The 27,409-nt window shown below is 54.0% G+C and overlaps 3 protein-coding genes across 9 annotated transcripts in view; all 3 read left to right on the plus strand.

The window, feature by feature from the left end:
* Nucleotides 1-2,962, plus strand: part of Plekha4 (pleckstrin homology domain containing A4) — an 18,560-nt gene extending 15,598 nt beyond the window's left edge. For 2 of the 4 annotated variants that reach the window (XM_071604237.1, XM_071604238.1), the window contains exons 15-19: nt 7-249; nt 1,099-1,260; nt 1,620-1,669; nt 2,026-2,138; nt 2,507-2,962. In XM_071604237.1, coding sequence (XP_071460338.1) covers nt 7-249; nt 1,099-1,260; nt 1,620-1,669; nt 2,026-2,138; nt 2,507-2,778 — 840 coding nt within the window. In that variant the 3' untranslated portion in view covers nt 2,779-2,962. The remainder of the gene's footprint in view (nt 1-6; nt 250-1,098; nt 1,261-1,619; nt 1,670-2,025; nt 2,139-2,506) is intronic. The other 2 variants (XM_071604239.1, XM_071604240.1) reach the window with 2 other exon arrangements.
* On the plus strand, nt 2,963-14,090 carry Hsd17b14 (hydroxysteroid 17-beta dehydrogenase 14). 3 transcript variants are annotated; one of them, XM_027920469.2, is made up of 10 exons: nt 2,963-3,054; nt 3,254-3,386; nt 3,871-3,909; nt 4,026-4,108; nt 4,673-4,739; nt 7,095-7,186; nt 12,769-12,873; nt 13,150-13,217; nt 13,333-13,429; nt 13,532-14,090. In XM_027920469.2, the coding sequence occupies exons 2-10, from the start codon at nt 3,299-3,301 to the stop codon at nt 13,703-13,705; spliced, it is 813 nt and encodes a 270-aa protein (XP_027776270.1). In that variant the 5' UTR covers nt 2,963-3,054; nt 3,254-3,298; the 3' UTR covers nt 13,706-14,090. The 3 variants fall into 3 exon arrangements, with proteins under 3 accessions (XP_027776270.1, XP_071460342.1, XP_027776272.1); XM_071604241.1 differs by lacking the exon at nt 12,769-12,873; XM_027920471.2 differs by lacking the exon at nt 3,871-3,909.
* A 1,409-nt stretch (nt 14,091-15,499) lies between these two features.
* Nucleotides 15,500-26,533, plus strand: Bcat2 (branched chain amino acid transaminase 2). Of its 2 annotated transcripts, none has more exons than XM_027920356.2 (11): nt 15,500-15,576; nt 18,976-19,050; nt 19,363-19,566; nt 22,337-22,447; nt 22,527-22,646; nt 22,782-22,945; nt 24,427-24,569; nt 24,716-24,801; nt 24,988-25,128; nt 25,198-25,272; nt 26,137-26,533. In XM_027920356.2, the coding sequence occupies exons 1-11, from the start codon at nt 15,553-15,555 to the stop codon at nt 26,173-26,175; spliced, it is 1,182 nt and encodes a 393-aa protein (XP_027776157.1). In that variant the 5' UTR covers nt 15,500-15,552; the 3' UTR covers nt 26,176-26,533. The 2 variants fall into 2 exon arrangements, with proteins under 2 accessions (XP_027776157.1, XP_027776155.1); XM_027920354.2 differs by lacking the exon at nt 15,500-15,576 and adding an exon at nt 15,639-15,701.
* The last annotated feature ends 876 nt before the right edge of the window (nt 26,534-27,409 follow it).

Raw genomic sequence — 27,409 nt, forward strand, 5'->3', positions numbered from 1 at the left:
CTCCAGAGTTTGCCTGAGTCCTTGGAACTGAGCTCCCCTCGGTCCCCTGAGGCTGACTGGGGGCGGCCCCCTGGAGGTGACAGAGACTTTGCCAGCCCTCGGTCAGGTGAGCATCCTGCTGGAGTGGGAGTTTCCTTGTGTTCTAACCTCACCAAGTCCCTTGTCCTGCCAGGTCTTGGATCTCCGAGGGTCTCCCGGGCTTCTAGTCCTGAGGGTCGCCGCCCCACTTCTCCGCAACTGGGAACCAAGGTAGGCCATATGTGGGCCCCCCTTAGGTCTGCCTCGTAACCCTATGATCTAACGACCACAGACTCCCAAATCCTGGGGAAACAGCTGGGAGAGGAGAATTCCAAAGCCACACTCAAAGCAGAAAGCACATGATTTATTCAGATCATTGAGACCAAATTTATCTCTACCACTCCTAAGCTGTGTGGCTTTAGGTCAGATTAAACTTCTCTGTGCCTCTATTTTTCATCTGTAAAATGGAGCTAATTGCAATTCCTACCACCTAGAGGATTAAAAGAGATGAATGTCTCTAAAGGGTTGAAAATAGCAAGTTCTTTATTCATTCATCTGTTCGTTCCTTCACCAAATATTTCTATATTTGCTGGGATGGAAACCAGGGTGTGTACATGCTTAGCAAAGGCTCTATCACTGAACACAGCCCATTCCCTCTGGTTTTGAGGACAAAAGAAACAGAGAGGTCAAGAAAGCATCATTAAATCCTGAGATTGTCCCAAAATAATCTTGACAATTCAGTTGCCAGAGTTCAGAGAAGCAACTCAAGTCCCATGGACTAGAAAGGGAAGAAGCTTGATGTGTCTGGGACACCCCCTGCTGGGGCTTTGGGCTTCCACAGGGTGAGACCAGAGAGGTAGGTGGGGGCTAGGCCACACAGGGCCTCAAAAGCCTTTGCTGGCTGTATGGGTGCCACAGGAGGCTTGAGCAAGGGAGAGAGAGTGTCATCTCTGGGTGTAGAAAGACCCCTCTAAGTGCTGTGGTGAACTTACTGGCAAAGGTCAGACCACAGGCCAGGAGGTCAGGAAGAAGAAGGAGGAGGCCCAAGGCTGGGGCATAGGGTACTTCTCCTCTCCCCAGGTCCCCACAACCCGGCCTCGGATGAGTGCTCAGGAGCAGCTGGAGCGTATTCGCAGGAACCAGGAGTGTGGACGGCCTCTCCCACGCCCCACCTCCCCCCGGCTGCTCACTCTAGGGAGGACACTGTCCCCAGCCAGACGCCAGGCAGACCTGGAGCAAAAGGTGAGTGGCCTAGGGTTAGGGGGTGAGGGGTGGGATAGTAAAAAGTCTTTTTTTTTTTTTTTTGAGTACTAGGGATTGAACCCAGGGGCAATTTACCACTGAGCAATATCCCCAGCCCTTTTTAAATATTTTACTTAGAGACACTAAGTTGCTTAGGGCCTTGATAAATTGCTGAGGCTGGCTTTGAACTTGTGATCCTCCTGCCTCAGCCTTTTGAGCTGCTGGGATTACAGGCCAGGCGTGCACCACCACATCCGGCCCATCGGATTTCATAGCCTCTTCCTGCTTCCTCTACTTCAGCCTCAAAATGAGAAGTGGGGTTTCCAGGCCAGGAATCTAATGCCACAATTCCTTTCCAGTCTGTCCTAGGAGCTGCAAAATGGCTCAGAAGCTCAGGGTCCTGGAGTAGGTAAGGAACCAGAGGGTGGATGAAGGGAACGGGGAAATCTGTTCGCAAAAGGGGAGGTGAGTAGCACTGTCATGAGAGTCTTCTGAGTACTGAATTGCAAGTGGCAAAACTTTTAAAGCCTCTTGAGTTTCTGGGGCATCTGAAACAAGACAGGAAGCCCTGGATAAACAATGAGAACTGCAGTTTCAAGAAGTCTCTTGGCGGTATCAAACCCAATTCCTGTAAAATTGATTGGACTAAACATCCCATAATACACCGGGTTGTGTGGAAAGTTCTTTGGGGACATGTATTATGGACTGCAACTCCCAGAACAGGCGCCCCCACCATACCTGCTCCCCATCTTCTCTTTCGTCTAGTCCTAGGAACACTACCCCTTACTTGCCGACTTCCGAAGGCCACCGGGAGCGGGTCCTTAGCCTCTCCCAAGCCCTGGCCACTGAGGCGTCGCAGTGGCACAGAATGATGACAGGTGAGGGATGGCGGATCTGGACTCCTGGGGTTTAGGGAAGGGTGAGCTTGAGGCGCGGACTCTTAGGCTCTGTGAGGAGGGGGGGGGGGGGTCTGGGAATTCTTAGTCGTGGCAAAGAAAGAGCCGGGCAAGAATTGGAAGTTCCAAATCCCAGGCAAGAGGGACCAGGATGGGGGCATTAGGGAGAGGGGGAGAAGTAGGCTGGGGGGATGGCACCTGAAATAGACTGAGGGTCAAACTCCCTGGTCTGAGGGAGGAGGGCTGTGGTGGGGACTCTGAGTTTGAGGGAGGAAAGCTGAGTCCTTGTCTCTTGGGTCTGAGAGAGGAGGGCTGAGTCCCAAAGTTTGCCATGCTCATCCCCGACGCAGCCTCTCCAGATGGAAATGTGGACTCGCGAGGAGAGCCTCTCCCCCCGGCGCCGCCGCCTCCTTCGGACCCCACTCTCCAGGTGACCTCTCACCCAAGATGCTCTCCGATGGCTAATTCCGATTCCGCGGGATTCTCGCGCGGCGGTAATGGGCGTGGTGGAGGCCCCGCCCACTGGGAGCCCACGTGGGACTCCGGGAACGCCCCTCCCGCCCAGACTCAAGAGGAGGGGGCGTGGCCACTGAGGGTCACGTTGCTCCAGTCCAGCTTCTGACCCGCTCAAATGCGACAGCCAATCGGAGAGTGGGGGCGTGGCCTTGAGGACCAGCGGGAGAGCCGGACTGTGTCGGGAACCTGGGGGCGTGATCTGGTCCCCACCTGGGAGGGGCGTGGCTTTACGGCCAACCTTTGATTTTCCCCAACAATGTCCAAATTTGCATTAAAACTTTGAACTTTTAGTGAATAGTTTCTGTCTGTCTGTCTGGGGTTGCGACACTGGGCCGTCTGAGGAGCAGGGAGCAGGGAATGAATACATTGCGTCCTGGCTTAGGTGTGCAGCGGCTGAACCTCAGGAATACTGAATTTGGGGCTGGAGGGGCTGGAACCCTGATTCCCGGGTCTGAGGGAGGAGAGTTGGGCTGGGACCAAATTCCTAGGTCTCTGGATTCCCTGGCAACGCCCCCCGGGGTCGGGCTTCAAAGATCTAGCCCCTATTTATGGTTCGATCCCTCGGCCTCCCTGGACTTCAGAGGTGGAAAGTCACTCATTGAGTGACAGAGACTGACTGGCCGGGAATGGCTGCGGGAACGCGCTATGCCGGGAAGGTGGTGATTGTGACCGGGGGCGGGCGCGGCATCGGAGCTGGGATCGCAAGAGCCTTCGGTGAGTGAGGGTCTGGCTGCTCCGCACTTTGGGGTCTAAGAGAGTAGGGATGGAAGGAAAGAGGAAGATAACTGGGGGGTGAGGGAGCAGTGGGAAGAAAAAACTCCGGTTTCTTATAAAAGTCAATTTGTAATTGGTAACGAAGGGTGCCCATGGATGGCCAAAGACACGAATTGTTGGCAGTGTCTCCAAAAGCAGTTATTTCCCTTTTTCTGGATATGTTACTGTAGCTGCAAAGTGGTGATCCGGGGATATGTCTCTTGCAGGTTTGGGGCGTACTATGGATCCCATAAATAAGGCCCTGGCAGCCCCAGCAGGCACCTAGAGGGGCAAAGGGGAATCTGTGTTAAGGCTCTGCCCTTTGTCCTCGGGCATCATCTGGAGACCCGGGACAAGAGTGGGGGGCGGGGAGTGACCACGAGAGGGCAGCAGAGGCCCTGACCAAGGTCTATAGGGCCCCCAACCTGATCTCTTCTGTTCTCAGTGGACAGTGGGGCCCAAGTGGTTATCTGCGACAAGGATGGTGAGTGAGGGCCCCTCAGCCCTCCCCCCAGCCCTCCTCCCTCAGACCCAGGGGTCCAGGCCCCAGCCTCCTCCCTCAGACCCCCGCGTCCAGGCCCAGCTTCTCTCTCCCTGCAGTGTCAGGTGGCCAGGCCCTGGAGCAGCAGCTTCCTGGAGCCGTCTTTATCCCCTGTGATGTGACTCAGGAAGAAGACGTGAAGGTGAGAGCATCCTTCTCTCTGGCCCTGTTCTCCTCCCTGGGTTTATGCTACTGTTCCCTCCATCTCTCCTGATCTGGCTAAATCCTTCTGGTCCCAAAGGTGTCAGCCCAGTGCTCTTTCCGGTTGTGCTAGCCATGTCACGTGCTCCTGGATGCTCTTCTTTTATCTCCTGTCAAGCAGGCCTCCTGTGACATTTCCCCTCCCGTTTCTGGGTTCCGCGCCTTTCCTTTAGTCAGCATCTCCCGGTATCAGCTCTCTGAGTCTCTCTCTGCCAGCCCCCCCCCCAGCTTCTCTGTCCCCCTCTCTTTCTGTCTGGGTCTCTGGCCCCCCACTGCCCCAGGTTTCTGCACTGACAGCTTCAGTGCAGCTGTGACCAGCCTTGGTTTCTGGTCCCTTGGCCTCCTGTCTCCTGTGTGTCATTCCTGGTAATCCTGGGCACCCCCTTGCTCTGGCTCCTGTCCCCTCAGAAGTGCACCTAGCTCTCTCCCCGCCTTGCTCTGGGGCCCTGGTCCCTCTGAGGTGGGCACCATAGCACTCATCACAGGACTTGTCCTTCCTCCTCAGACCCTGATTTCCGAGACCATCCTGCGATTTGGCCACCTGGATTGTGTGGTCAACAATGCTGGCTACCGTGAGTTGCCAGCGTAGGGCCCCTCTGCGCTGTGCCACCCACTTCCTGGCCCTGAACTCCTCCTCCTGTCCCTTAGTTTCCCCTTTCCCCACCCCTGATGTCCCCATCCCCCTTTCTATCTTCTTGGACAGGACAGTTCAGCTATGGTACCCGCAGGCCTTGGCTTAAATCCTAGTCTCTACTGTGTCCCCAGTCCCGAGCCTCCCCCGCCTCAGTTTCCATATGTCTAGAATGGGAGTCATCACCGTTGTCCCACAGAGTGTTGGGATCACTGCTGGAGGGAAACTGCTCAGCCCCATAATCACTGTGACCACCTCAGGCATACAACTGGGACCTGGTAGCCTCACTTTGCTCGTGTCCACTGACCATCTGGCTGATGGTCCTGAGCTCTGCCAGTGACACTGGAGATGTCTTCCTGGTGTACAGTTCCTGGACTCCCTGCGGTGGCTTCCAAGGGAAATATCCATCAGTTTAAGGACCATCCTTCCTGAGAATGCCCCTGGGTGGTAAACCAAGGCTCAGAGACTGCATCCTTTCTCCTGGGGTTGCCCATCGAGGCAATAGCAGAGGAGTTGCCCTTCCCAGGTGGATTCACCCTCTCTTGACTGTTTGTTCCTTCTAGATTATTGTCAGGATTTGAAAAAAAATATATCAGGTATTAGTTCCTCTATGTCCTTTGTCTGTTCAACAGATGTGTGTTGAGCATCTATGATCAGGCGCCACATCCCATCCTAGGGATTAGGGATTTAGTAGAGAACAAAGCGGAAAACGTCCCTGTGCTCACAGAACTCACATCAGGAAGTAGGAAAAAAAAAGACACGGGCAGCTCACTCTTTGTGGAATCTCAATTGTGAATTTGCCTACTTGCTAAAATTTATTTGGAACCCAAAATTGGTACTCACAGAACTCTCCTCTTAGGTGTGGACAGGCACAGTGTTGTTTGAATCTCTGTGGCTCACATTTCCCACAGAGATCAGACAGGCTGACTCTGCCGACTGTCAATCAGCTGTCAACCGAGAATCCCTTAGATGGAGGCAGGGCTTGGCTGGGCAGGTGGCTCCTGTTCAGGGGCTGGTTGGGCTGGTTTTGATCTTAACTCTGTCACCTTATTATGGAACACCTTCAGGAAAGTCCCCTAACACTTTGTGCTCTTTGTTCTGGTTGATAAAATAGTCTACCAGCACAGGTGGTTCTCGAGATTTAAGATTATCGTCTGTGCTAGTTAATATCAGTGTACAGATCTGTAGGCTTGCACACATGGATATGTATGCAAATGTTCTGTTATTCTCTCTGTTAGCTCTTCAGGCTTCCTCCAGGAGCCGTGGGTGAATGTTCTCGAACCTAGGGTTTGTGATGATCCCTTAGAATATATCTGTCAAGAATAATGAGAATCTATTATATGATAGTGTGGTCAGGAATTAAAATAAAGCTGGCCAGGTGTGGTGGTGCACACCTGTAATCCCAGTGACTCTGGAGGCTGAGGAAGGAAGATTGAAAATTTGAGACGGACCACAGGTGCAGTGGCGACTTGGGAGGCTGAGGTAGGAGGATGACAAGGGATAACAAGTTCAAGACTAGCCTTAGCAATTTAGTGAGGCCCTAAGCAACTTAGTGAGACCCTCCCTGTCTTAAATGAAAAATTAAAAAGGGCTGGGATGTGGCTCAGTTTTAAAGCACCTCTGGGTTCAACCCCCACTAACAAAGTGAATAAATAAACAACATTTAAAAATTAAAAGAGAAAGTCCACTGACCACCTGGCAGGCTAGTGGACAGGCTGTTGGGGAGGCTTCTCACAAGATGTTTGTCCAGGTCCCTGGGAGAAGTGAGGCGACCATGTGGCATCTGGGGAGTAAGAGTCAATATTGCCCTCTCTGGTCTGCTTTCCGTCTCTGTCCCTTGGTCCATGTGTCTCCCGGGGCCTTGGAGCGTCCAGGGTCCCCTCTTTCCATTCTTGTGGGTTCCTGCGGTTCTCACTTGGTGTCTTACCAGCTCCTGACTCTGAAGGTGGATTTTTCTTCCCTCTGCTACTGTCGCCGCTTCCTTCTGTTTGTATAGCCAACACACTTATGGTGCCACTTGTCAGGGACAAACACTGACTCATGAAATCTGTAGGCCCAAGAACGAGACATCGTCCTCGTTCAGCAGATGAGGAAACTGAGGCACAGAGGGACCAGGGCTTGCCCACGGTCACCCAGCCAGGAAGTGACAGGACTGAGTTTCAAGGCCAGCCTTCTGCCGCCACAAGCTGCCTTCTCACAAACCCACAAGGCAGCCCTGTCCCTTGTCCCCTTCCCTCCCCATCCCAGGTCCCCTCCCCATCCTCCCAGGCAGGGCTCATTCCTCCTCTCCCCGCAGACCCACCCCCGCAGTGGCTGGAGGAGACCTCAGCCCAGGGATTCCGGCAGCTTTTGGAGTTGAACCTTCTGGGGACTTACACGGTGACCAAGGTGAGCACTGGCCTGGCCACAGTCTGAAGCCGCCTCCTGGCCATCACACCCAGAGGCTCGTTTTGTCCAAAAGCAAAATCTCTGATTTTTTATTTTGCTCTTCTTATTCCAAAAGGACTCTGTTCTTTGGGGAAAATGAATGGGTGCAAATCTCCATATCTACGTAACTCAGCCTTCTTAGGAACCTTCCAGGACCTTCCAAGTAGCTGTGGTGGTGGTGGGAGGGGTGTTAAGAACACAGTGGGGAACCAGCCTAGCAGCACATGCCTGTAATCCCAGAGACTCAGGAGGCTGAAGCCCGAGGATCGCAAGTTCAAGGCCAGCCTCAGCAACTTAGCGAGACCCTGTCTCAAAATAAAAATAAAAAGGGCTGGGATGTGGCTCAGTGGTTAAGCACTCCTGGGTTCAATCCTCGGCACCAAAAACAAACAAAGACAAATATTTTGCATAAACAACGGAGTTTCTGGTTTCTCTTAAAAAGTTGGCATAGCAGGTTAACTGCACCCGTGGGGGAGGGGCCCCATGTGTTAAGTGCAGCCCAGCTGTCTGTGTCACACTAGACCCACCACTCCTTATTGGGCTGCCTGACTCTGTCACCTGCGAGGGACGTGCACAGAAGCCTCACATGGGGTAAGGGTCTAGGTCTCAGGACCAACTAAGTTTCTGTTGCTTCCTACTTACACTATTGTACAAGCAATAAACCTGTCTGTGCCTCAGTTTCTCATATATAAAATGGGGCTAATAACGGCCTCAAATTCAGACTTCTTCTGGGGATCAAATGAGATGAGGCACGGTGGCACACACCTGTAATCCCAGCAACTCGGGAGGGTGAGACAGGACGATTGCAGTTTGGAGACCAGCCTCAGCAACTTGAGACCTGTCTCAAATGAAAACTAAAAAAAAAAAGAACTGGGGATGTACCTCAATGGTACAGCACCCCTGGGGTCAGTCCCTAGTCCTAATAATAATAATAATAATAATAAAGTAAATCAAATACTCATTAAGTTAGAAGACACCTGGCATAGATTTACCCTCTGTAAGTTATTGTGGTTTATCATGAACCTTGTACCTTGTGGCCAACCCACTTCACTCTATGTGAGAACCATGAGACATGTTGGGCAAATGGAGCCTAGGGAAGTAGAAGGGAAAAGGTAAGATCTGAGCCGATCTCTGTGGGTGGGAGGGAAGTGGAGAAGTAGGGCATAGGGTGTTTTACTTCCTGAGAAGAATGTGCAAATGCCCTGGGGCAGGACCACTGGGTATATCTCAGGAGAAACCCCATTTCTTTTTTTTTTTTTTTTTTTAATTATTATTAACTTTGAAACAAGGTCTCGCTAAGTTGTTAGGGCTTTGCTAAATTGCTGAGGCTGGCCTCAAATCCTCCTGCCTCAGCCTCTTGAGTCTCTAGGATTACAGGTATGCACCACCACTCCCTGTCTAGCCCCATTTTTTCTGTTTATCAACTATCTGTCAGAGGGCTGGGGATTTAGCAGCATGCAGAGCGCTTGCCTAGCATGCATGAGGGTCCTGGGTTCAATCCCCAGCACTAAAAACAAACAAAGGAGACTGAATGGTGGAGTGCTTGTCTGTCTTTCTTCCTGAATAACCAATCTACTTTCCCTGAACTATCTGAGAGTAAGTTGGAGGCATGTTTTTGTTGCAGTGCTGGGGATTGAACTCAGGGCCTTGTGCACACTAGGCAGGAGTTCTCCCAGCCTGGCCTGTGCCCTTTTACCCCTAAGTACTTTGAAGTGAATTTTCAAAATCAAGAGTAATCTCTTATACAATCACAGTAAGACTTTTCAAAATCAGGGTGCACATGCACCTCACAGTTATCCTTCATCTAAGAGGCAAAGAGAAAAGCGTTGTTTTAGTTTAGAATCAGATTTAACTTTATGTTAATTAAAAAAAAAAATCCTTGGGGTGGAGGTGCACCCCTGTAACCCTAGCTACTTATGAGGCTGGGACACGAAGATGACAAATCTGAGGCCATCCTGGGCAACTTAGTGAGACTGCCTCAAAATGAGAATACATAAACAAAATGGGTTGGGGATGTGGCACAGTGGAGAGCACCCCTGGGTTCAACCCCCGCTGCCTAAAAAAAAAATAAAAAAAAAATACGTGAGCACTTGTAAGTTGCTGCCATCACCGTCACCACCAAAGTCCCTCGGAAACTCTACTTTCTTACTTACTTATTTTGTAGCACTGATAAATGATCCAAGGGGCACTCTACCCCTGACCCACACCACCAACTCTTTATTTTTTGAGACAGGACCTCACTAAGTTGCTGAGGCCCTGTCTCAAACTTGTGATCCTTCTGCCTCAGCCTCCTGAGCAGCGGGGATCGCAGGCGTGGGTCTTGTGCCTGGCCCTTGGGGACTCTTTATTTTATTTTTTTGTATTTGTAGTTGGACACAATACCTTTACTTTATTTATTTACTTTTATGTGGTGCTGAGGATCCAACCCACATGCAAGGTGAGTGCTCTATGGTTGAGCCATAAACCCAGCCCCCGATTGGGGACTCTTAAATTGTTGATTCTGGGGCCCTGGCCAGGAATGGGTGTTGGGAGGGGCCTTGAACCAGGAGGTGGGTGAGGATCTGGGCAGGGGAGTCAGGGAACTGGTTGGGCCTGGGATCAGGCTGGGCATCCAATGCCATGAAGACTGAGTGCCATTAACTGGGCCAGAGGGTGGAGGAGTGAGGACAGGTGTTGTGCCAGGGCCTGGCAGTGAGAGAACATAGGCTGGTGCTGTTGAGGGGCTTCGTGGAGCCAGGGGGACTGAGGCAAGAAGGGACAAGGCCGGGACAGTCGTGCAGAGTCTTGCGGGCCATGCCGGGGGACCTGGTCTTTCATCTTGGAGCAGTAGGGAGCTATGGCAGGTGTTTGTGCAAGGAAGCGCTGAGAGCTTATTATCACTCCTAGCAGCCCCCCACCCCTCGCTCACTCGTGCATGAAGAACACATCAGAGGGCCAAGCATGACGCAGGAAAACCAAAAGCAGGAGAGAGTCACGTTTGTCCAAGTGAGACCCGGTAGGCTTCAAGGTCCCCGTTCTGCTGGACGCGGTGGCCCATGCCTGTAATCCTAGTGGCTCAGGAGGCTGAGGCAGGAGGATTGTAAGTTCAAAACCAGCCTCAGCAATTTAGCAAGGCTCTAAGCAACTTAGTGAGACCTTATTTCAAAATAAAAACATAAAAAGGGCTGCGGGTGATGCTCAGGAGTTAAGCACCCCACCCCGGGTTCAATCCCCAGGACCAAAACCAAAACCAAAACCAAACAAGGGGCTGGGGTTGTGGCTCAGTGGCAGAGTGCTTGCCTACCACGTGCCTACGAGGTACTGGATTCGATTCTCAGCACCCCATATAAATGAATAAAACAAAGGTCCATCAACAACTAAAAGCAAGTACTATGGAGGGGGCAGGCATTGGGGGGACAAAGGGGAGACTCTTATTCAGGAGACACTGAGGTAGATGCCCAGGAGAGGGGATCAGGAGCTGTAGACAGGGCTCTGAGGCAGATCTAGAAGATGCTGGTAGAAACCAGCAAAGTGCTCCTCCCAGTCCCTGCCACAGCATTTAGGAGAACCAGGAGGGAGGGGGAAGCCAGCAACTCTGTAGCTACCTAGGGATACCAAGTGACCCTGAGAGACCTGGGGAGAAGGACACTGGCCAAGGAATGTGGGAGGGGGGAGAGCCGGAGTGTGGGACAAATATCTCTGAGCACCAGCTGTGGGCGTGCCCGGTGCTGGGAGGAGGTAATGGGCTGGGTCCCCGTGCTCCTGGGCCTTGTTTGCAAGGTTAGGGGTGTGGAGGAAGTTAACAGCAGGTCAGGTTCAAGGTGGGGCTGCCGAAGGAGGGTGTCAAGGCCTGAGGGGGAGAAGGTGCAGGGGGTTCCCTGAGCAGGAGGGCAGAGAATGCCCCTCCCCGAAGCCCAGGCATACCATTCATGTTCAAATTATATTAGGGTTCCCACAGAGTTGTCAGAAAGTCTCCTTTGTTTATGGGGCTTGGCGCTTTACCTCTGAGTTACATTCACAGCCTTTATTTATTTATTTATTTAAAATTTGAGACAGGGCCTCTTTAAATTGCTGAGGCTGGCCTCCAACCTGTGATCCTTCTGCCTCAACCTCCCAAGTCACTGGGATTGCAGGCGTGTGTGTGCCACTATACCAGGCAACTGTGCCACCTTGCAGGGTAGTTTTGGGGTTAAATGAGCTAAGTGGTGAGAATACCTGAGAACAGGGCAGATATATACCAGATCTGTCCTTCTTTCCTTCCTTCCTTCCTTCCTTCCTTCCTTCTTTCCTTCCTTCCTTCCTTCCTTCCTTCCTTCCTTCCTTCCTTCCTTCCTTCCAAAACATAATAGGTCAGAAACAGGCTTGGCAGGTCCCAGTTTTAAATAGGATGGTCAGGAAAAGCCTCACTAATAGGTGGCACTGGAACAGTGTTTGAAGAAGCTGAGTGGGTGTGATGACCCACCACTGCCCCAGTTTAGCATTGAAAGTGTGGACTGAGGCTGGGCACAGTAGTGCATGCCTGAAATCCCAGAGGCTCAGGAGGCTGAGGCAGGAGGATCACAAGTTCAAGGCCAGCCTTAGCAACTTAGCAAGGCCTTAAGCAACTTAGTGAAACTCTGTCTCAAAATAAAATAAAATGGGCTGGGAATGTGGCTCAATGGTAAAGAGCCCCTGGGTTCAATTATTCGTACCCACCCACCCCCCAAGGAAAGTGTGGACTGGACACCTCATGTTCCCAGAAACCCTTCAGTCCTGGGCTAACTGGGATGGTTAGCAAGGCAGAGAGAACAGCAAGTGCAAAGGCCCTGAGGTTGAGATACGCAAAGTGCATTTGAAGATACAGTACTGAGAAATGGTGGAGGTTTGCAAGAGCTGGAGGGGTGAACCAAGAGGGAGTTTATTTAGATTTCCATTCTGAGAGTCTGGGAGGGAGGTGCTGGCTTGTGTTCATGAATGTTTACAGGCAGGAACAGGCCCTGGCTGGCTGGCTCAGCTGCCCAAGGCAGGCAAGAGGAAGGATGGAATTTGAATGTCTCCAAGGTCATGCGTAGAGAACCCACCACACTCACATGAGTGCCAGAATGCGCGGAGGACCTCCAGGGAGCTGCTCAGGGGGAGTTGGCAGAAAGGGGTGCATTTCAGGAAGGCCTCCCACTTCACATCTGACCACAGAGCTCTCTATAGAATTCAGAGAAACGTCTCCCCTCCAGGGGTAAAAGCACTGCCTTCCATTTTTGCAAAACTTACAGCCTTCTGAATCTGTCTCCCATTTTCCTGATTTGATGTGGATGGCGGGTTGTGTAACATAAAGAGACCCAGAGAGAGGGAGGCAGAGACCCAGCAGAAGAGACACAAAGAGAAGAGAAATCCCGTCCAGTCAAGGAGCAACTCTCAGGGCTGAGACCCGAGGCACTAGGGCCAAGCCCGGAAAGTGCCCCCAAGATCAACTAGGAACACGGAGGAGATGGCCAGTGTGCCAGAGGTCAGCTTTCCTATGGCTCACCTTCAGCACACTGGGGGAGACCCAGAGACTTGGGGGCTGATTCTGCCTCCTGTTTCTCCAGCTCGCCCTCCCCCACCTGAGGAAGACCCAAGGCAACGTCATCAACATCTCCAGTCTGGTCGGGGCCATTGGCCAGTCCCAGGCGGTTCCCTACGTGGCCACGAAGGTACCCCAGTCCTTGCCCCTTCCTTGCCCCCCACCCCACTTTCTGGGAGCCTCAGCTCTAAACCCAGGATCTTAGGAGCAGCTGCCACCCAACTCCCCGATTCAGCTCTGAGACACAACAACCTGTGATCAATGGCTCTTGGCGCGTCTCTCTCAAGAAATGGCATTTTAAGAGGCATATGAGGAGGGGAAGTTCTGATGCCCCCTGGCTAGAAGGAGTGGACGGAAGGGCCCCAACTTCTGGGACTGAACTTTCTCCCTGGCCTGTTTCCTACAGGGGGCAGTAACAGCCATGACCAAAGCCTTGGCCCTGGATGAGAGCCAATATGGCGTCCGAGTCAACTGGTGAGCCCCAAGCAGTAGGCTGCGAGTCTCCTGGGGGAACTGGGAAGACTGGGAGTGAGCCCAAGAGGCAGCAGTTGGGACACACTTCTCTGATCCCCTCTCTCCCTTCCCCCAGTATCTCCCCAGGAAACATCTGGACCCCATTGTGGGAACAGTTGGCAGCCTTAACACCAGACCCCAGGGCCACAATCCAGGAGGGCACCTTGGCCCAGGTAGGAGTTGAGGACCAGATCCAGGTGGAATGGAGGAAACTTGGGGGTGTGGCCATCTGGTAGGGGCTCCCCTTGACCTCCTTTCTCCTCCTCTCTCCCCAGCCCCTGGGCCGCATGGGCCAGCCAGCTGAGGTGGGGGCCGCAGCCCTATTCCTGGCTTCTGAAGCCAGCTTCTGCACAGGCATTGAGCTCCTTGTGACTGGGGGTGCAGAGCTGGGGTATGGGTGTAAGGCTGCTCCGGGCACCCCTGTGGACCTCCCCACTTGCCCTTCTTGATTGCCCACATTTCCACTGGAGCCTCCCTGCCCAGCATTTCCCACCCCAAACTCCAGCCTGTCCCATCTACCTCCCAGGTCCAGCCCCCCCAGACGTTTAACCCACATAGGAATGCACCGGATCACCCCTTAGAGTCCCCAAAAAGCAATCTGCAGTCAGAAGGAGAACAACGTTATATGTATTTCCTGCCCTTTATACAAATGTGAGCACACCAGGGCAGCAGCCCACAAGTTGCCTCCACCCTGAAGGATGACAGTTCCTGGAGGGCTTTGAAGCAGGTGCCCCAGTGGCTCACGGATGCCAGGTAGAGCAGTTCAGCTTCACCTGGGTGCTAATTAGAAGTCACACAGGGGAGAGTAAATTAAACGCTAATTAGGATATATAATGGAGAAGGAGAAGGCCTCTTTATTCTTGACCCTTGGGGAAAGTAGTTTTGACCTCCTGGCCTGTGGAGCAGGAAAGTGACTACCAGGACAAGTCCTGAGGGAAGAGGAAGCGGGGTTGAGACATCGGGGTCAGAGGGAGAAGGTGCTAGGGCCAGGACTCCCGAGTTTTGGCTGAGGGAGGTCTCTTGGGGCGCGGCGCCCAGTAGCAGCAGCGCCCCGCAGGTGAGGGGGTGGGGCTGCAAAGCTGCTGCGGATTGGCCGCCGCGGGGGGTGTGCGGCAGTCGCTGATTGGCTGCGGGGGGCCGGGAGCGGCCTGTGGGCGCCAACCCTACAGCCCCCGCCCGGATGGTGGGGGAGGAGGACCCGGGTGGAGAGAGGAAAAACAGCAACATCTGCAGGGGAGGGACCGTGATTTGGTTCCTCTGTCCAGTAGCTGTTTGAGGTGGGGGTTGGGGGGACTGGGGCTAGGGACAGAATTTGGTGCCATTGAGGGGGTACAACTTGGGGGGAAGTGTCCCAATATTATGGAGGTACATGGCTTAGGGACCGCGTTTTGAGGACACAGCAGAGATGAGATTTCAGTGTTAGGGTAACGCGGATGCAGGGATTTAGAAGACCACTAATCACGAAAAGTTTGGGGCACACAGTGATGGGGGAGCACAGTCAAGAGGGTCACTGTCTCAGGTCTGAGTTGCTAGGGGGTCGGAGGGATCCTGAAGGACTGCGATTGGCTAACTCTGCCTCTGGAGTCCTGAAGCTGGGGGATGCTCCTGGAGGGGTGTAACCAGGACACCCTGCGCCAGGGGCTCTTCTTTGAGGCTCACTGATGAGTGAGATGTAGGCATGTGTGCAATTTTTCGGGCTTCACTGATTAAAGGGACTGGAAGGAGGCATGGCGAACTCTGTGTGCTTTTAGTTCAGAGTTACAAAGAACACACACATATTTTCTCCTCGTTAAGAAAGAGCCATATTCAAACAGGAAAGTATCCAGAGTGCAGAGTGAAGCTCCTTCTTCATCCTCCTCTGTCCCACTCAGCAGAGCCCTTTTCCAAAAGCCACATTTCTTTATGCCTCCGCTGACATTTACAGTGAGCTTTTCTTTTTCACAAAGAGATGGCGTAACCGACTTTCAGCTCCTTGCTTTGCCTTCTCTTACCTCGGGATGCTTATCCTGTCCGGCTCTCCAGGAAAAACTCTATGAAAATACATTTTCAAAAATTATTGGGCATATGAAAACGTGTGTGTGGGGGGGGGAATGAGGGAGGAGTGCATTTCAGTTCCTGCCTCGTACAGCGCATGTACTCCGCAGCAGGGCCTGGCTCGCTAATTGGGGAGGCCTGGCCCCAATTGGGGTGGCCCGCGGGCAGGCATCCTGCGGGAGGGGGCGTAAGCGGGGCGGGGCCGGAACGACTTTCTCTGGGGCCGCTCCCCGGGCGGGCGCAGTTACGCGCCGCACTGGTCATGGCCGCGCTCGCGCTGGGGCAGGTGGGTTCGCAACGCCAGCTGGGGGTCTGGGGAACCCGGGGGTGGGGCGCACTTCCGGGAGGATCATGGGCGCGCAAGCTTTCTCGCTCAGCCCGGCTTCTCTGGCCCTGAGATTCCGTGGCCGGGTGCGTAAGAAATGGGGTCCTTTGGACAGGAGCCCTAGGGTTTAAAGGGCTGGGGGTCGGGGGCAGGTAACTGTGGGGAGGGGACCTGGGAGGTTGCCGGGGAACGTGGAGGAGGGGCCCGCCCTGAGGAGGCTGGGGACCAGGGTGGGGCGCAACCGTTGCGATTGGAATAACGTCTTGGGGAGTCGGGAGGGAGCTGCCCGCGGGGGGCGCCGCGGGATCGGGGGCCCTGGACCTCCAGGTGTTGGGGCGGGAGGAAGGCACTGAGCTCAGCCTCAGGTCTCGGCTGGGAATCGGAGCCGAGGTCCTGTTTCTCGGAAGGAAAGGTCGGTAAGACAGATGGGGAAGGTTCATATGAAGTCTGCACCTGGTTAGAGATTGAGGCAGCTTCTCCCTGTGAAGGTCCTCCAGGCGAGAGCGGGACGGTCTGTTCTTACCGTTGATACGAGGTCAAACGGCTGAGTTTCCTAGAGCCCGTGATTATAGAGAACAGAATTTCTTAGGAAGGAAACCACTGGGTCGATACAACCCTTGACAGCTGCAGCATAACCTTGGGAGAAATGTTTACTCTTAAGTTTGCACCTGACTTTATCTAAGTTTCTATCCCAGGATGATGAATAGCAAGGCAGATTTTTTACTTTTCCCAGGTCTTAGTGACAGGGATAGTTAGTGTTGGGCAGATACTGTGGGACAGGCCTGGGATATGACAGGGGCACCTTGGGCACTGATGGTGACACAGCTGAGCTATAGTGGGACAGTGCTGGGGTCTGACGGGTGTAGTTTGGGGCCATGATGTGGAGAGTCCTGTCATGGCACAGTACTGCCATAGTAGGTGAGTCCTAAACTCTAATGGGACATTCCTGTGCTGTAATGAAGACGGTTTGTCCTGTAATGGAGACAGTCTGGGGCTGAACCTGTGATGGGCACAGTCTGGGACTCCCTGGGAGGTCCTGGGGTGTGAAGTGGACAGTGACCTGCAGGGACTGGCCTAGACTGACATGGGAATAGTTCTTGGATCTGAAAGATACAGCCGCTGGGTCTTGACAGGGACAATCCTGGAATACAGAGGAAGAAGATTTTGGCTTTGGAGGGCAGATATTCCTGAGCTGTGTTGAGACACTGCTTGGTTCTGGAGGGGGAAGTCCTGGGAAGTGACTGGAGCCATCTGGGGTTCCGATGTAGAGTCTTGGATGGTCTATAGGACAGCCCTGGGCTGGGATGCAGAGTGAGTCCTGGGCTACAAAGGCAAGTTCTTGATGTGATGGGGTCAGTCCTGGGCTGTGACAAGGACAGTTTGGGGCTATGAGAGGAAAACTCCTGGTGTTTAATGATAAAACTCTTGGGCTCTGTCAGAGATAGATGTCCTGTGCTATAGGGGACACGGTGGAGGCTCAGTCATATTACCGAGCCTTTCTTGTGCACCTACCCCTCTTCTTCATTTCGTTTTGGTACTGTGGGTTGAATCCAGGGGCAGTTAACCACTGAGCCATATCTCAGTGTCCCCCACCCCACCCCATTTTAAAATTTTGAGTTAGGGTCTCATTAAGTTGCTTAGGGCCTTGCTAAATTGCTGAGGCTGTCTTTTAACTTGGGATCCTCCTGCCTTAGCCTCCTGAGCAACTGGGATCACAGGAGTGCCCCACCACCCCTGGCCCCCTTCTTTCTTAACTCAGCCTCCATCCTTTTACACTCCTGGTGTTTAATGATGAAACTCTTGGGCTCTGTCAGAGACAGAAGTCTCCATTTGCGCATTTCCTCTGGGCTCCACTCTGTAGTTTGGGGTCTGGGATGGCAGGGTGCCCTCCTCACCTTAGAGAAATGCCCAGGAGGAGGAAGGTAGCTTTACTCACTGTCACAGGTTTCTTTTGTCTGTTCCTCTCCTTTCCCTCACCTTGCCTCTTGGCTTCTCTGTATTCTGCTGTCAGTCACTTCCCTGGTTTCCTCCAGGCTTTGTTACTTTGCCTGCGTTCCTCTCTTTCTCTCTCCCTCTCCTTCTGTCTCTGTCTCTCATCTTGGTTTTTCTGTGATAGACACATTTTGGCAACTCGGCCTTGATGCCTGTTCTTTTCAGTTTGTTCTCCATTTCTGTTTCTTTTTCTCATTCTTCCACTTTCCTCTCTAAATCTCTTTTATTTATGTGTCCTGGCTTCCTCTGCTGTCTTGTCCTTGTGCTGGCTTTCCTGTACTGTGTGTTTGCGCTCCATACTGTGGCTGTCCTGTCCTTTTCTGTGCAGAGCCTTGGCCACAGGGCCAGGCAGGCTCCATGTTACACACAGAGGCCACATAGGGGAGGGGAGGCACACACTGCAGTCAGCGATCATTCCAGAGGCCCTTGGGCCTACACCAGCAAGGCCGCATCTCAGGCTTCACTGCCCAGAGTCTGTGACACTGCATCCCATAACCCTGTCTCCCCATAACTCACCTGCTGGCCAGTGATCCCTGCCATTCATATCCATTCTTGCCAGTTGGTGACAGCTCTCCTGGCTCATAGGGAGAGTGCAGGCTGCTCTGTGTCCTCAATCCTACAGCCCAGCTGTCTTCCTGCAGGGTTGGGGAAAGAAGCACTGTGAGTGGGAGATCCCCAGGGTGGGCCACCCTGCTAGTCCAACAGACCACTGTGCCCTGCTCTCCTCGGCGAGGTCTGTGAGGGAAGTGTGCACCTGAGCATGGTCTGTTGATGATTTGGGTGGCCCCCAGGGTCCTGTGCTGCCCCTCAGCCTCTGAGATCTGAAGGGCATTGGAGTCACTGCTGAGGTGGCACCCATGGTGTGGGGTCAGGGCTTCAGGTGATCTCGATCTAATACCCAGAAGTAATAAGCATTGAGACTCCTGGTTCCGAGGGCAAGGGCTGGGGGCCTGGATTCCTGAGTTCTCAGGGAACAGGGCCTATAGGTCCCTTGCTCACCTGACTCCTCTTGTGACTTGGGTCCCTTGGGAGGCCTCTGCTTACCTGCACACCTTCCGTCTTCCTCGCCTTGTCTGAGCTGGTCCTAGGCTGAGGTCAAAGTTTCCTGGGGTGGGAGGCGCCTGCTTTTGACTTTGCCCAGGGTGGAGGAGGGGGCCTGGAGCCCATTCAGCTCCCTCTAGGGATGGCCCTAGTAGGACTCGCTGGGAGCACTTGGCTAGAGCCAAATGCCCTGCCTGAATGCACGGGGACTGTGACAGGGACACCAGAGGGTACTCCTAGGTGCAGGAAGTGACAAATGAAATACTGGGACCCTTGCTCTCTCCCACTGCTGGCACGTCACCTTCCTCACTTCTCTTTCTGTCCCAGATCTGGTCCCGGAAACTTCTCCCTGTCCCTTGGCTTCTGTGGGGTCTCAGAGGATGTGCCTCCACCAACTTCAAGGTGAAAGGAGGGACCAGAACACCAGGGAGGAGGCTGGGGCCTGGACTCTTGGGCCTCAGAGAGGGGGGGACAGGGGCTTGGACCCCTAAGTCTGAGGGAGGAGGGGATTGGCAGCTGGATCTGGGCATCTCCAAAGGTCTGCAGCCTGGAGGTGCAGGTGGGTGGCAGTGGTGTAGCACAACAGCCTGGGGAAAGATGAAACTGCATTTCCCAGAGTCCACTGGGGCAGGCGCTCATGAAGAGAATTATAGCTTTTCAGTTGGACACCTGTGACCAGATTCCTGGACACCTGGGTGTCCCATCTTTTCTCAGGCTGCAGACTTGCAGCTGCAAATAACGAAGGAGCCACGAAAGAAGCCCAGCCCCAGCGACTCCCTGGTGTTTGGGAAGACGTTCACCGACCACATGCTGATGGTGGAATGGAACAGGAAGAAGGGCTGGGGCCAGCCCAGGATCCAGCCCTTCCAGAATCTCACTCTGCACCCAGCCTGCTCGGCCCTCCACTACTCCCTGCAGGTGGCGTGGCCGCTGACCTCTGTCCCTGGTCCCGTGTGCATCCCCTCCTTGCTGTGCCCCTTGCCAGCTCCACCTCCCTGGGTTTGCTTTCCACAGGCGTTTTTCCACTCACTCATCACCAGCTTTCCGGGGCCTCCTGCACTTCACGCTGGGGTCCTGGTTCCCTCACTCGAAACTGCACCGTGGTTACAACCTGGTGTTACCTAGACTCCGATGAGGCAGCGGGGGAGGCCAGGGTCTCTCTAGCCTAGCTTGAAGGAAAGTGAGGCCTTTCCTGGCAAAACGTAGGAGGCTTAGGGTGTCAGTGGGAAGGGGCCAGTCAGTGGGAAGGGGCCAGTCAGTGGGAAGGGGCCAGTCAGTGGGAAAGGGGCCAGTCAATGCAAGGCCCAGACAGGAAGGGCCTGGCATAATAGGGAGGAATTATGGGATTGGAGTGTGTCAGAGGACACTAGGGGGTGTTATCAAGGCCACCAGAGGAACTGAGGCACTGGACCTTGTCCAGGGGTGCTGGGAGCCATGGAGGACTCTGAGCAGTGGAGGTGCAGGCCCAACCTGGGTATAGTAGGACCTCCCTCTTGCTGTATAGACTGGAGTTGAGACTGGAGGCCAGGAGGTCAAGGCTGGGGCGATGATTCAGGTAGGAGAGGATAAGTAGGTGTGGAGATCTGAACTGGGGCCAGAGCTGTGGGAATTCTCCTATAGCAGCCCTAAGGAGCTTTCCGTTTTTTGCAGCAGCAGCAGCATAGTATTCCATCCTAACAATGTCCTGCATTAGGCAGTCCCCTATTTTGGGGCACTTGGGTTGTTTCCAGCCTTGTCCTCTTATAAACACAGTTGCAATAAACAATGAAGTGCACCTGTCACTTCCTCTAAGTGCAGGTGTATCTCTCCACTCAATTTCTATAACTATTGGGTGAAAGTGCAGGTACACTCATAATTTTGAAAGGTATTGCCACATTGTCTGCTACCGAAGTTGTATCAGTTTCTACACTCATCAGCCAAGCCTGTTTCCCAAAACCTTAGACAAGCCTTGTCCAACTTTTAGATCTTTTCCCTTCTCCCAAGTGGTTTTAAATTATTATTTATTTTTGCAGTACTGGGGACTGAACTCAGAGACTTGCACATGCTAACCATGCAGTCTACCATTGAGCTATACCCTAAACTCCAGGTGTTTTTTTTTTTTTTTTTTAATGGAATCAAATATAGTCACTCTTATTTTTTGGCTTTGTGATTTGTTGAATTTAGAAAGACCCTCCCCAATTTAAGGTAGAAAGCAGTTAGCTTGTGTTTTCTTCTATAGCTTTTATGGTTTAATATGCATTTTTTTTTCACTCAAAATTGTACTCTCTGGAATTTTGTCTGGTGTGAGGCAGGGGTTCAATTTCATTTTTTCCTCTGTGGGTGTTTGGTCTTCTTTCCCACTGTGAGTCAGTCCCCTCATACACCACTGCTCCCAGCCACAGCTCTGTTTTTTCTTACAGTGCTGGGGACTGAACCCTGGGGGTGCTCTACCACTGAGCCACAACCCAGCTCTTGTTACTTTTTACTTTGAGATAGGGTCTCACTAAGTTGCCAAGTCTGGCCTCAAACTTTGTATCTTCCTATCTGAGCCTGGGGTTCCAGGCGCGGGCCACTGTACCCCCCATCCCCACCCCTCTTAACCCTTATTAGTTGTATTTCCCCCCAAAATATCCTGCCTATTTTTACTTCATTCATTTCATATTCATATTAATTAAATCCACAAAACCCACGCTGTGCCAAGTGGGGTCCTGGATGCCAGGGGCTGTGAGGTCTCTGATGAACATGTCCAGTGCCCTAGGGCTCTCTCAGCCTGGGTGGACACTGAACAGGCACCCTACGGAGCCAGGGGCAGTGGCCAGGCCCCTGATGTGCGTGGGGGCGAGGCTACACCATGAAGGTTATGATACTTGCTTTTTCCTGGCTGTGTTTTGCTGTCTGTTTTTGTTTTTACTGGTGCTGGGGATGGAACCCAGGCCTTGTACCCGTAGGCGGGCACTCCACGCTGAGCCACCCCAGCCCTCGGAGGTGCCTGGGGCTGAACCCCATGAGATGAGCTGGAGGACATGGGTGAAGGGAGGGAGGACCAAGCCACTGCAGACCCTGGGAGCAGGAGAAGGCCAAGGTGGCCACCTGTGGGGAGAGTGGGCAGGAGTTAGTCTAGGAGCCTGCAGGTAAGAGGCCAGGTCCAGGACCTCAGAGGGCACGGTGGGGACTTGAGCTTTCTCCTGAGAGTAGCATGGTGGGGGTGGGGATCAACTTTTTTTAAGTTAAAAAAAAGTTTTTATGCGACATTCGAAACACAGAAGTAGGTAACAGGAGGCACATGCTTCCTCTGTTAGCTCCTTTTGGCCCAGAACCTTGTCTCCGCTGGACTTACTTCCACTGCCTTCCACTTTGTGATGAGAAGCAAATCCCAGACAGTGGGTTATTCCATCCATAACCGTTTCAGTATTTCTCTAAAATACCAGGGCTCTTTCAAAACTTTCACAGGTTTATCATGCCTGAAAAATATGAGCAGTAGTTGGAGGGGCTCCTGTGGGGGGTTCTCTCTGGCTCCCTGTGGTCCGCAGTATCCACAGAAGTCCACTGCCACCTTAAGTCTACCTCTGTCTGTCTGCCTCTCTGTCTGCCTGCCTCTCCCCATCTCTGACTCCATCTCTGTGTTTGTGTCCTGGTCTGTCAGTCTCTTGCTGTCCCTCTGTCTGTGATGACCCAGGGGCTCTGAGCCTCCGCACACCTGTCCCCACAGCTCTTTGAGGGCTTGAAGGCGTACAGAGGCCAGGACCAGCAGGTGCGCCTCTTCCGGCCCTGGCTCAACATGGACCGCATGCTGCGCACAGCCCTGCGCCTCTGCCTGCCGGTGAGCAGCCTGGCCTGCCTGTGGGGGGACGGGGAGGGCCAGAGCTGCGGGCCTCCTGACCCGTGTGGGGCCTGCCCAGAGTTTCGACAAGGTGGAGCTGCTGGAGTGCATCCGTCGGCTCATCGAGGTGGATAAGGCCTGGGTTCCCGGGGGCACCGGCACCAGCCTCTACGTGCGGCCCGTGCTCATAGGCACCGAGGTGAGCCCCCCTCAGGGCTGGGGACTCCTGGGGACCCCTGGGCTAGGGGAGGGAAAGGGGCTGGGCCTGGACTCCTGGTCTGAGAGAGGAGGCTGAGCGACTCCAGCCCCTGAGGCTGCCCCTCTGCCCTCCCAGGACTCGCTGGGTGTCAGCAGCGCCAGTCAAGCCCTCCTGTTTGTCATCCTCTGTCCTGTGGGCTCCTACTTTCCTGGAGACTCGGTGACCCCTGTCTCTCTCCTGGCCGACCCGACGTTCATCCGCGCCTGGATGGGTGGCGTTGGTGACTACAAGGTGGGAGGGTAAGTAGCCCCTGCACCCCTAGAATGTACCATGCACTGGAGACCAGAGGCCAGGGTGCAGTGCCCGAATTTGGGGGTGTTTCTGGATGTCAGTTTTCTTCACTGTCCTGTTCTACATGTTGGGGCAGCTCTGCCCACGGACTGGGATATGATGTCCACTCCGTGTGCGGGGCTCAGGGCTGATGGCAAACGTTGGGACAAGGATGAGAGCATCGCACAGATGGACAGATGAACTCAGAGATGGGAGGGCCTGCATGGAGGTCAGTGGGGAGGCCAGGCTGCTCCCCTGGAGACCTCCGGAGAGGAATCCGCGTCTGGCTCATTGGTCTCTCCTCCGGGATCACTTGCCCTTGCTCACCCAGTCTAGGCTGTGTTTCCCGAGCCTGGCTCCCATAGTCACATGGACTTCCTGCGTCATCCTTTCTCCAATAGCCTGGCTCAGCAGGGCAGGGGAGAGGCGATAGGGCCTCCTGAGTGAGGTGGAGGATGGTCACTGGTCACATCGGACAGAAAGTGGCACTGGGGGTTCATTTGAGTTCCTTCAACACACATCTCATGAGGTCTCCTTAGGCCAGGCCCTGTGGTGGCTGAAGCTGGGGACACAGATGAGTCAGAGCCAGCCTGTCCTCTGGGGCTTCTGGCTGGTGGAAACTCCAGGGTCCAGAGCCGCATGGGCTCTGATGGGGGTGACATAGGGCACTATGATCAGCTTCACAGATGAGGAGGAAGGATGTTTCTTGGGTTCAAAGGTAGTAAACAAAGCCAGTGCTACTGTGGGCACATGTAGTCCCAGCTGCTCAGGAGGCTGAGGCAGGAGGATCACTCGAGTCAAGGATTTGAGACCAGCCAGGGCAACAGAGGGAGACCCTTTCTCAAAAACAAAAGGTAGTCGGTGTTTTCTAGTTGTGGGGCCACATGTGTGGGGGTAGAGGGGATAGATGGGGTCACAGTGAATGTCCAGGGAAGTAAAGAAGATCAGTTTTTGTGAAAAGCTCAGAACACCAGGCGTGGGCTGGGATCGTGTCCTGGGGCAGTGGGGAGTCAGGAGTGGCTGGCTAGTAGGTGACGGTTGAGGCCGACTCTGAGTAACAGATAAAGGTGTTAAAACAGGGTGACACAGGGAGGGAGCCCAAAGAAGGCCAGAACCCCACATGGAGGTCTGGAAATACCTCTCGTAGGGTGTCACATGGGAAATGGTTATGGAGGACATTTGGGGATTTGGTTTGGTGAAAGGGTGAGGAAGATGGTCCCAGCAGAGCAAATGGCCGTGCACTTGTGATCTGGAGAACAGGAAGAGGCAGGAATGGGCAGACGCAGCCCCAGGTCTGGACACCAAGGGAATGGCTGGGGATTGTGTGCTGGGGGGGCACTCTGGACTGGGGAGGAGCAGGGTCAGCCCTGGATGGCAACACTCTTCCAGGGCCACGGTGGGGGAAGGATGGGCGTCCCCTACCCAGTCCGACCAGGCAGCCTTCCACCAGGAATTACGGGCCCACCGTGTTACTGCAACAGGAGGCACAAAAGAAGGGCTGCGAGCAGGTCCTCTGGCTGTACGGGCCTGACCACCAGCTCACTGAGGTGGGCACCATGAACATCTTCATCTACTGGACCCATGAGGACGGGGGTGAGCCCACCATGACACAGCCCCACCCTGGATGGAATCCCTAGCAGGTTGCAAGGGCCAGGGATTCTGGGAGAGGGGGAGGCTCCTAGGAGGATGGGCAGTGCTAGAAGGTTGTAGTAATGCCCTGTCCCTCACGCCTGTCCTAGTGCTAGAACTGGTGACCCCCCCACTGGATGGCATCATCCTGCCTGGAGTAGTCAGACAGAGTCTGCTGGACCTGGCTCAGACCTGGGTGAGGGCGGGTGGCGTACCTGTGACGGGTCCCTGTGTGTTGGGGCTGGGGCATCAGGGGCTGGGGTAACATGTCATGTCTCGATCCCTTCACTCTGGGTCTGTCACCCTCCTTGGGCCTCTTTGTCACCACCCTGCAGCAGGGAATTCTCTGGTGGACTCCTTTGTCTCTGCCCCTTGCCCGCAGGGTGAGTTCCGGGTGGTGGAACGCAAGATCACCATGAAGGAGTTGCTGCGGGCGCTGGAGGAGGGCCGGGTGCGGGAAGTCTTTGGCTCAGGCACCGCTTGCCAGGTCTGCCCTGTGCATCGAATTCTGTATAAAGACAAGGTGAGGTGCAACCCCGCTGGGGGCGGGAGAAAAGGGGGAGCCTAGTGCTCATGGCACCTTCTTCCCCAGCACCTCCACATTCCCACCATGGAAAATGGGCCTGAGCTTATCCTCCGCTTCCAGAAGGAGCTGAAGGCGATTCAGGTGGGTTGGACTCACTGGGGAAATGGGCTAAATGTTTGTTCCCAGAGAAGTTCATGTACCTTGAGCATCTGGACTAGGAGCCCACCTCCCCCTCAACACTCCCAGGAATGATAGCGGTACCACCTCTTATCGGCCTCTGGATCAGAAGCCTCCTGGCTGAGTAGGTGGCCTGGACCACCTCTTGGGGCTGAGTAACGCTGTCCTGCAAGCTTCAGGAGCCCCAGGGTAACACTGTGGTGTGAGAAGCCCCTTTCCCGTGAGTCCCTGTGGCCCCTGGGTCTCCTGGTGGGAGAACTCCCCCTTCCAGGAGCTTGTGGGACCAAGGCCTGCCCTCTAGCCACAGGATTCTGCCTCCTGAGATTCCCTGGAGCCCTAGGCTTTCCCTCTGGCCTAGGAAGTTTTCTTCTGAGCTTCTGGCCCTTGGCCCCCTCTCTGGCCCAAGAATGCTTCCTCCCATAAGCCTCTGGAGCATTTCTGTTCTTCTGAGCCAAGAGAGCTTTCCGGGAACCTCTGGGCTCCTTTCCTTGGCTCTCTACCTAGAGCTGCTGGGTTTCCTGGCTGCCTTTCCTGAGGACTTGGGACTACACTTCTGGCTCGACCAGGCTTTCTAAGTTGAAAACGACTTTTCCAAAATCCTTTCCGGGTCTTCAGTAACTCCTCTCTTTGCAACTACTTCTCCTTTAAGCCTTTGTGTCATTGCCTTGATTTTCCCTCCCCGGGATTGTTGGTGGGCCTCCTGGGAGGTGGACTACATTTCCCATGAGGTTTCAGGGTACAGTTCCAAAGGCACTCTGCTTGGGACGCCCCAGGGCCTGCTGGGAGTTGCAGTGCGGCTCCCCCTCATGCTCCTCCGTTGTCCTTCAGTATGGAACAAAAGCCCACAAGTGGATGCTCCCAGTGTGACGCTGGGCCGCGCCGACCCCTTCAGATCAGCTTCCAGCCGGGCCCCGCCTCCGTACCGCTGACTCTCCTGAAGTGCAATAAGAGGAGGCCCGGGGCCGACGCCTGGCTCTCTGACGCCCCCACGTGGCCGCTACACTCCCAAAGTCACACAGGCCAGAACCAGGCATTTTGGACCCTCGCTCCGCATCTTGGGCTCCAGGAATCAGGTACCCCTGGCTGCGGCGTGTCGTGGGGGTCAGGGAAGTGCCTTGGCCACGGCTCCACATCTTTCCGTTCTCAGGCCGGACCCGGTGCTGCCGTTGGTTATTTTTCTCTCTGTTCTTGCTGCAATTTTGAAATAAAATGCCAAAGAACAAGACGTTGGGTGTCATCTCCAGCGACGCAGCTGTGGGATTCTTGGGGTCTTAAAACAGGAAACTGGTTCTCAGCCCATTTTCTTCTTATTCTTGTACTGAGAATTGAACCCAGCAGCGTTTGAACACTGAGCTACATCCCCAGCCCTTTTTCACTTTTTTTTTTTTTAGTTGTAGGTGGACACACAATATCTTTATTTATTTATTTATTTTATGTGGTGCTGAGGCTCGAACCCAGTGCCTCACATGTGCACGGCAAACGCTATACCACTGAGCCACAGTCCCAGCCCTCCTTTTTTACTTTTTGATTTTGAGACAGGGTCTCACTAAGTTGCTTGGGGCCTTGCTAAGTTGCTGAGGCTGGCTTTGATGGTGAGGTCCTCCTGCCTCAGCCTCCCAGTTGCTGGGATTACAGGGCATGCTGGGATTCCACTGCACCTGCCTCAGCCCATTTTAATTTCAAGGACCCAATAATCCAGGCTCCAGTGTACTGAGGGATCCCCCAGTTAGGGAATGCTTTCTACTTCCATACTGAGCAGCATCTTCTCGTCCTCATCTGGGCATCCCCTTCCTCCCTGGCTTGGCAACAGCTCCATTGTTCACCCATGGGCTCTGATGGGGGTGACATAGGGCACTATGATCAGCTCACTAGGCCAGAGCCATCAGGACTGTAGCCCTCTCAAAACCCATCCGTCCCCAAGCCCTAGTCCTTCTGGCCCCAACTGCCATGTCCCTTCCTCTTTGTACCCTAGGCCCTGGCTCTGGCTCGAGCCTGTGTTCTTCCTGCACCCTCGTCCCAGCCTCTTCTCTGACCTCCTGGCCTCCAGTCCACTCCCTACCTGGCCCCACAGGATATTTCTACACTCTGACTGTCCCTGCTG

The sequence above is a fragment of the Marmota flaviventris genome, chromosome 18 (assembly GCF_047511675.1).
Source record: "Marmota flaviventris isolate mMarFla1 chromosome 18, mMarFla1.hap1, whole genome shotgun sequence".
NCBI lineage: Eukaryota > Metazoa > Chordata > Mammalia > Rodentia > Sciuridae > Marmota > Marmota flaviventris.

Bases quoted from the DNA above. Each gene is read 5' to 3' on its own strand.
- Hsd17b14 (XM_027920469.2), top strand. From the start codon at position 3,299: ATGGCTGCGGGAACGCGCTATGCCGGGAAGGTGGTGATTGTGACCGGG. The intron at 3,910-4,025 runs GTGAGTGAGGGC...CTCTCCCTGCAG, and splicing joins GGTTATCTGCGACAAGGATG to TGTCAGGTGGCCAGGCCCTG. The intron at 4,109-4,672 runs GTGAGAGCATCC...CTTCCTCCTCAG, and splicing joins CTCAGGAAGAAGACGTGAAG to ACCCTGATTTCCGAGACCAT.
- Bcat2 (XM_027920354.2), top strand. From the start codon at position 15,642: ATGGGCGCGCAAGCTTTCTCGCTCAGCCCGGCTTCTCTGGCCCTGAGA. The intron at 22,647-22,781 runs GTGAGCCCCCCT...CTGCCCTCCCAG, and splicing joins CCGTGCTCATAGGCACCGAG to GACTCGCTGGGTGTCAGCAG. The intron at 25,129-25,197 runs GTGAGGTGCAAC...CTTCTTCCCCAG, and splicing joins GAATTCTGTATAAAGACAAG to CACCTCCACATTCCCACCAT.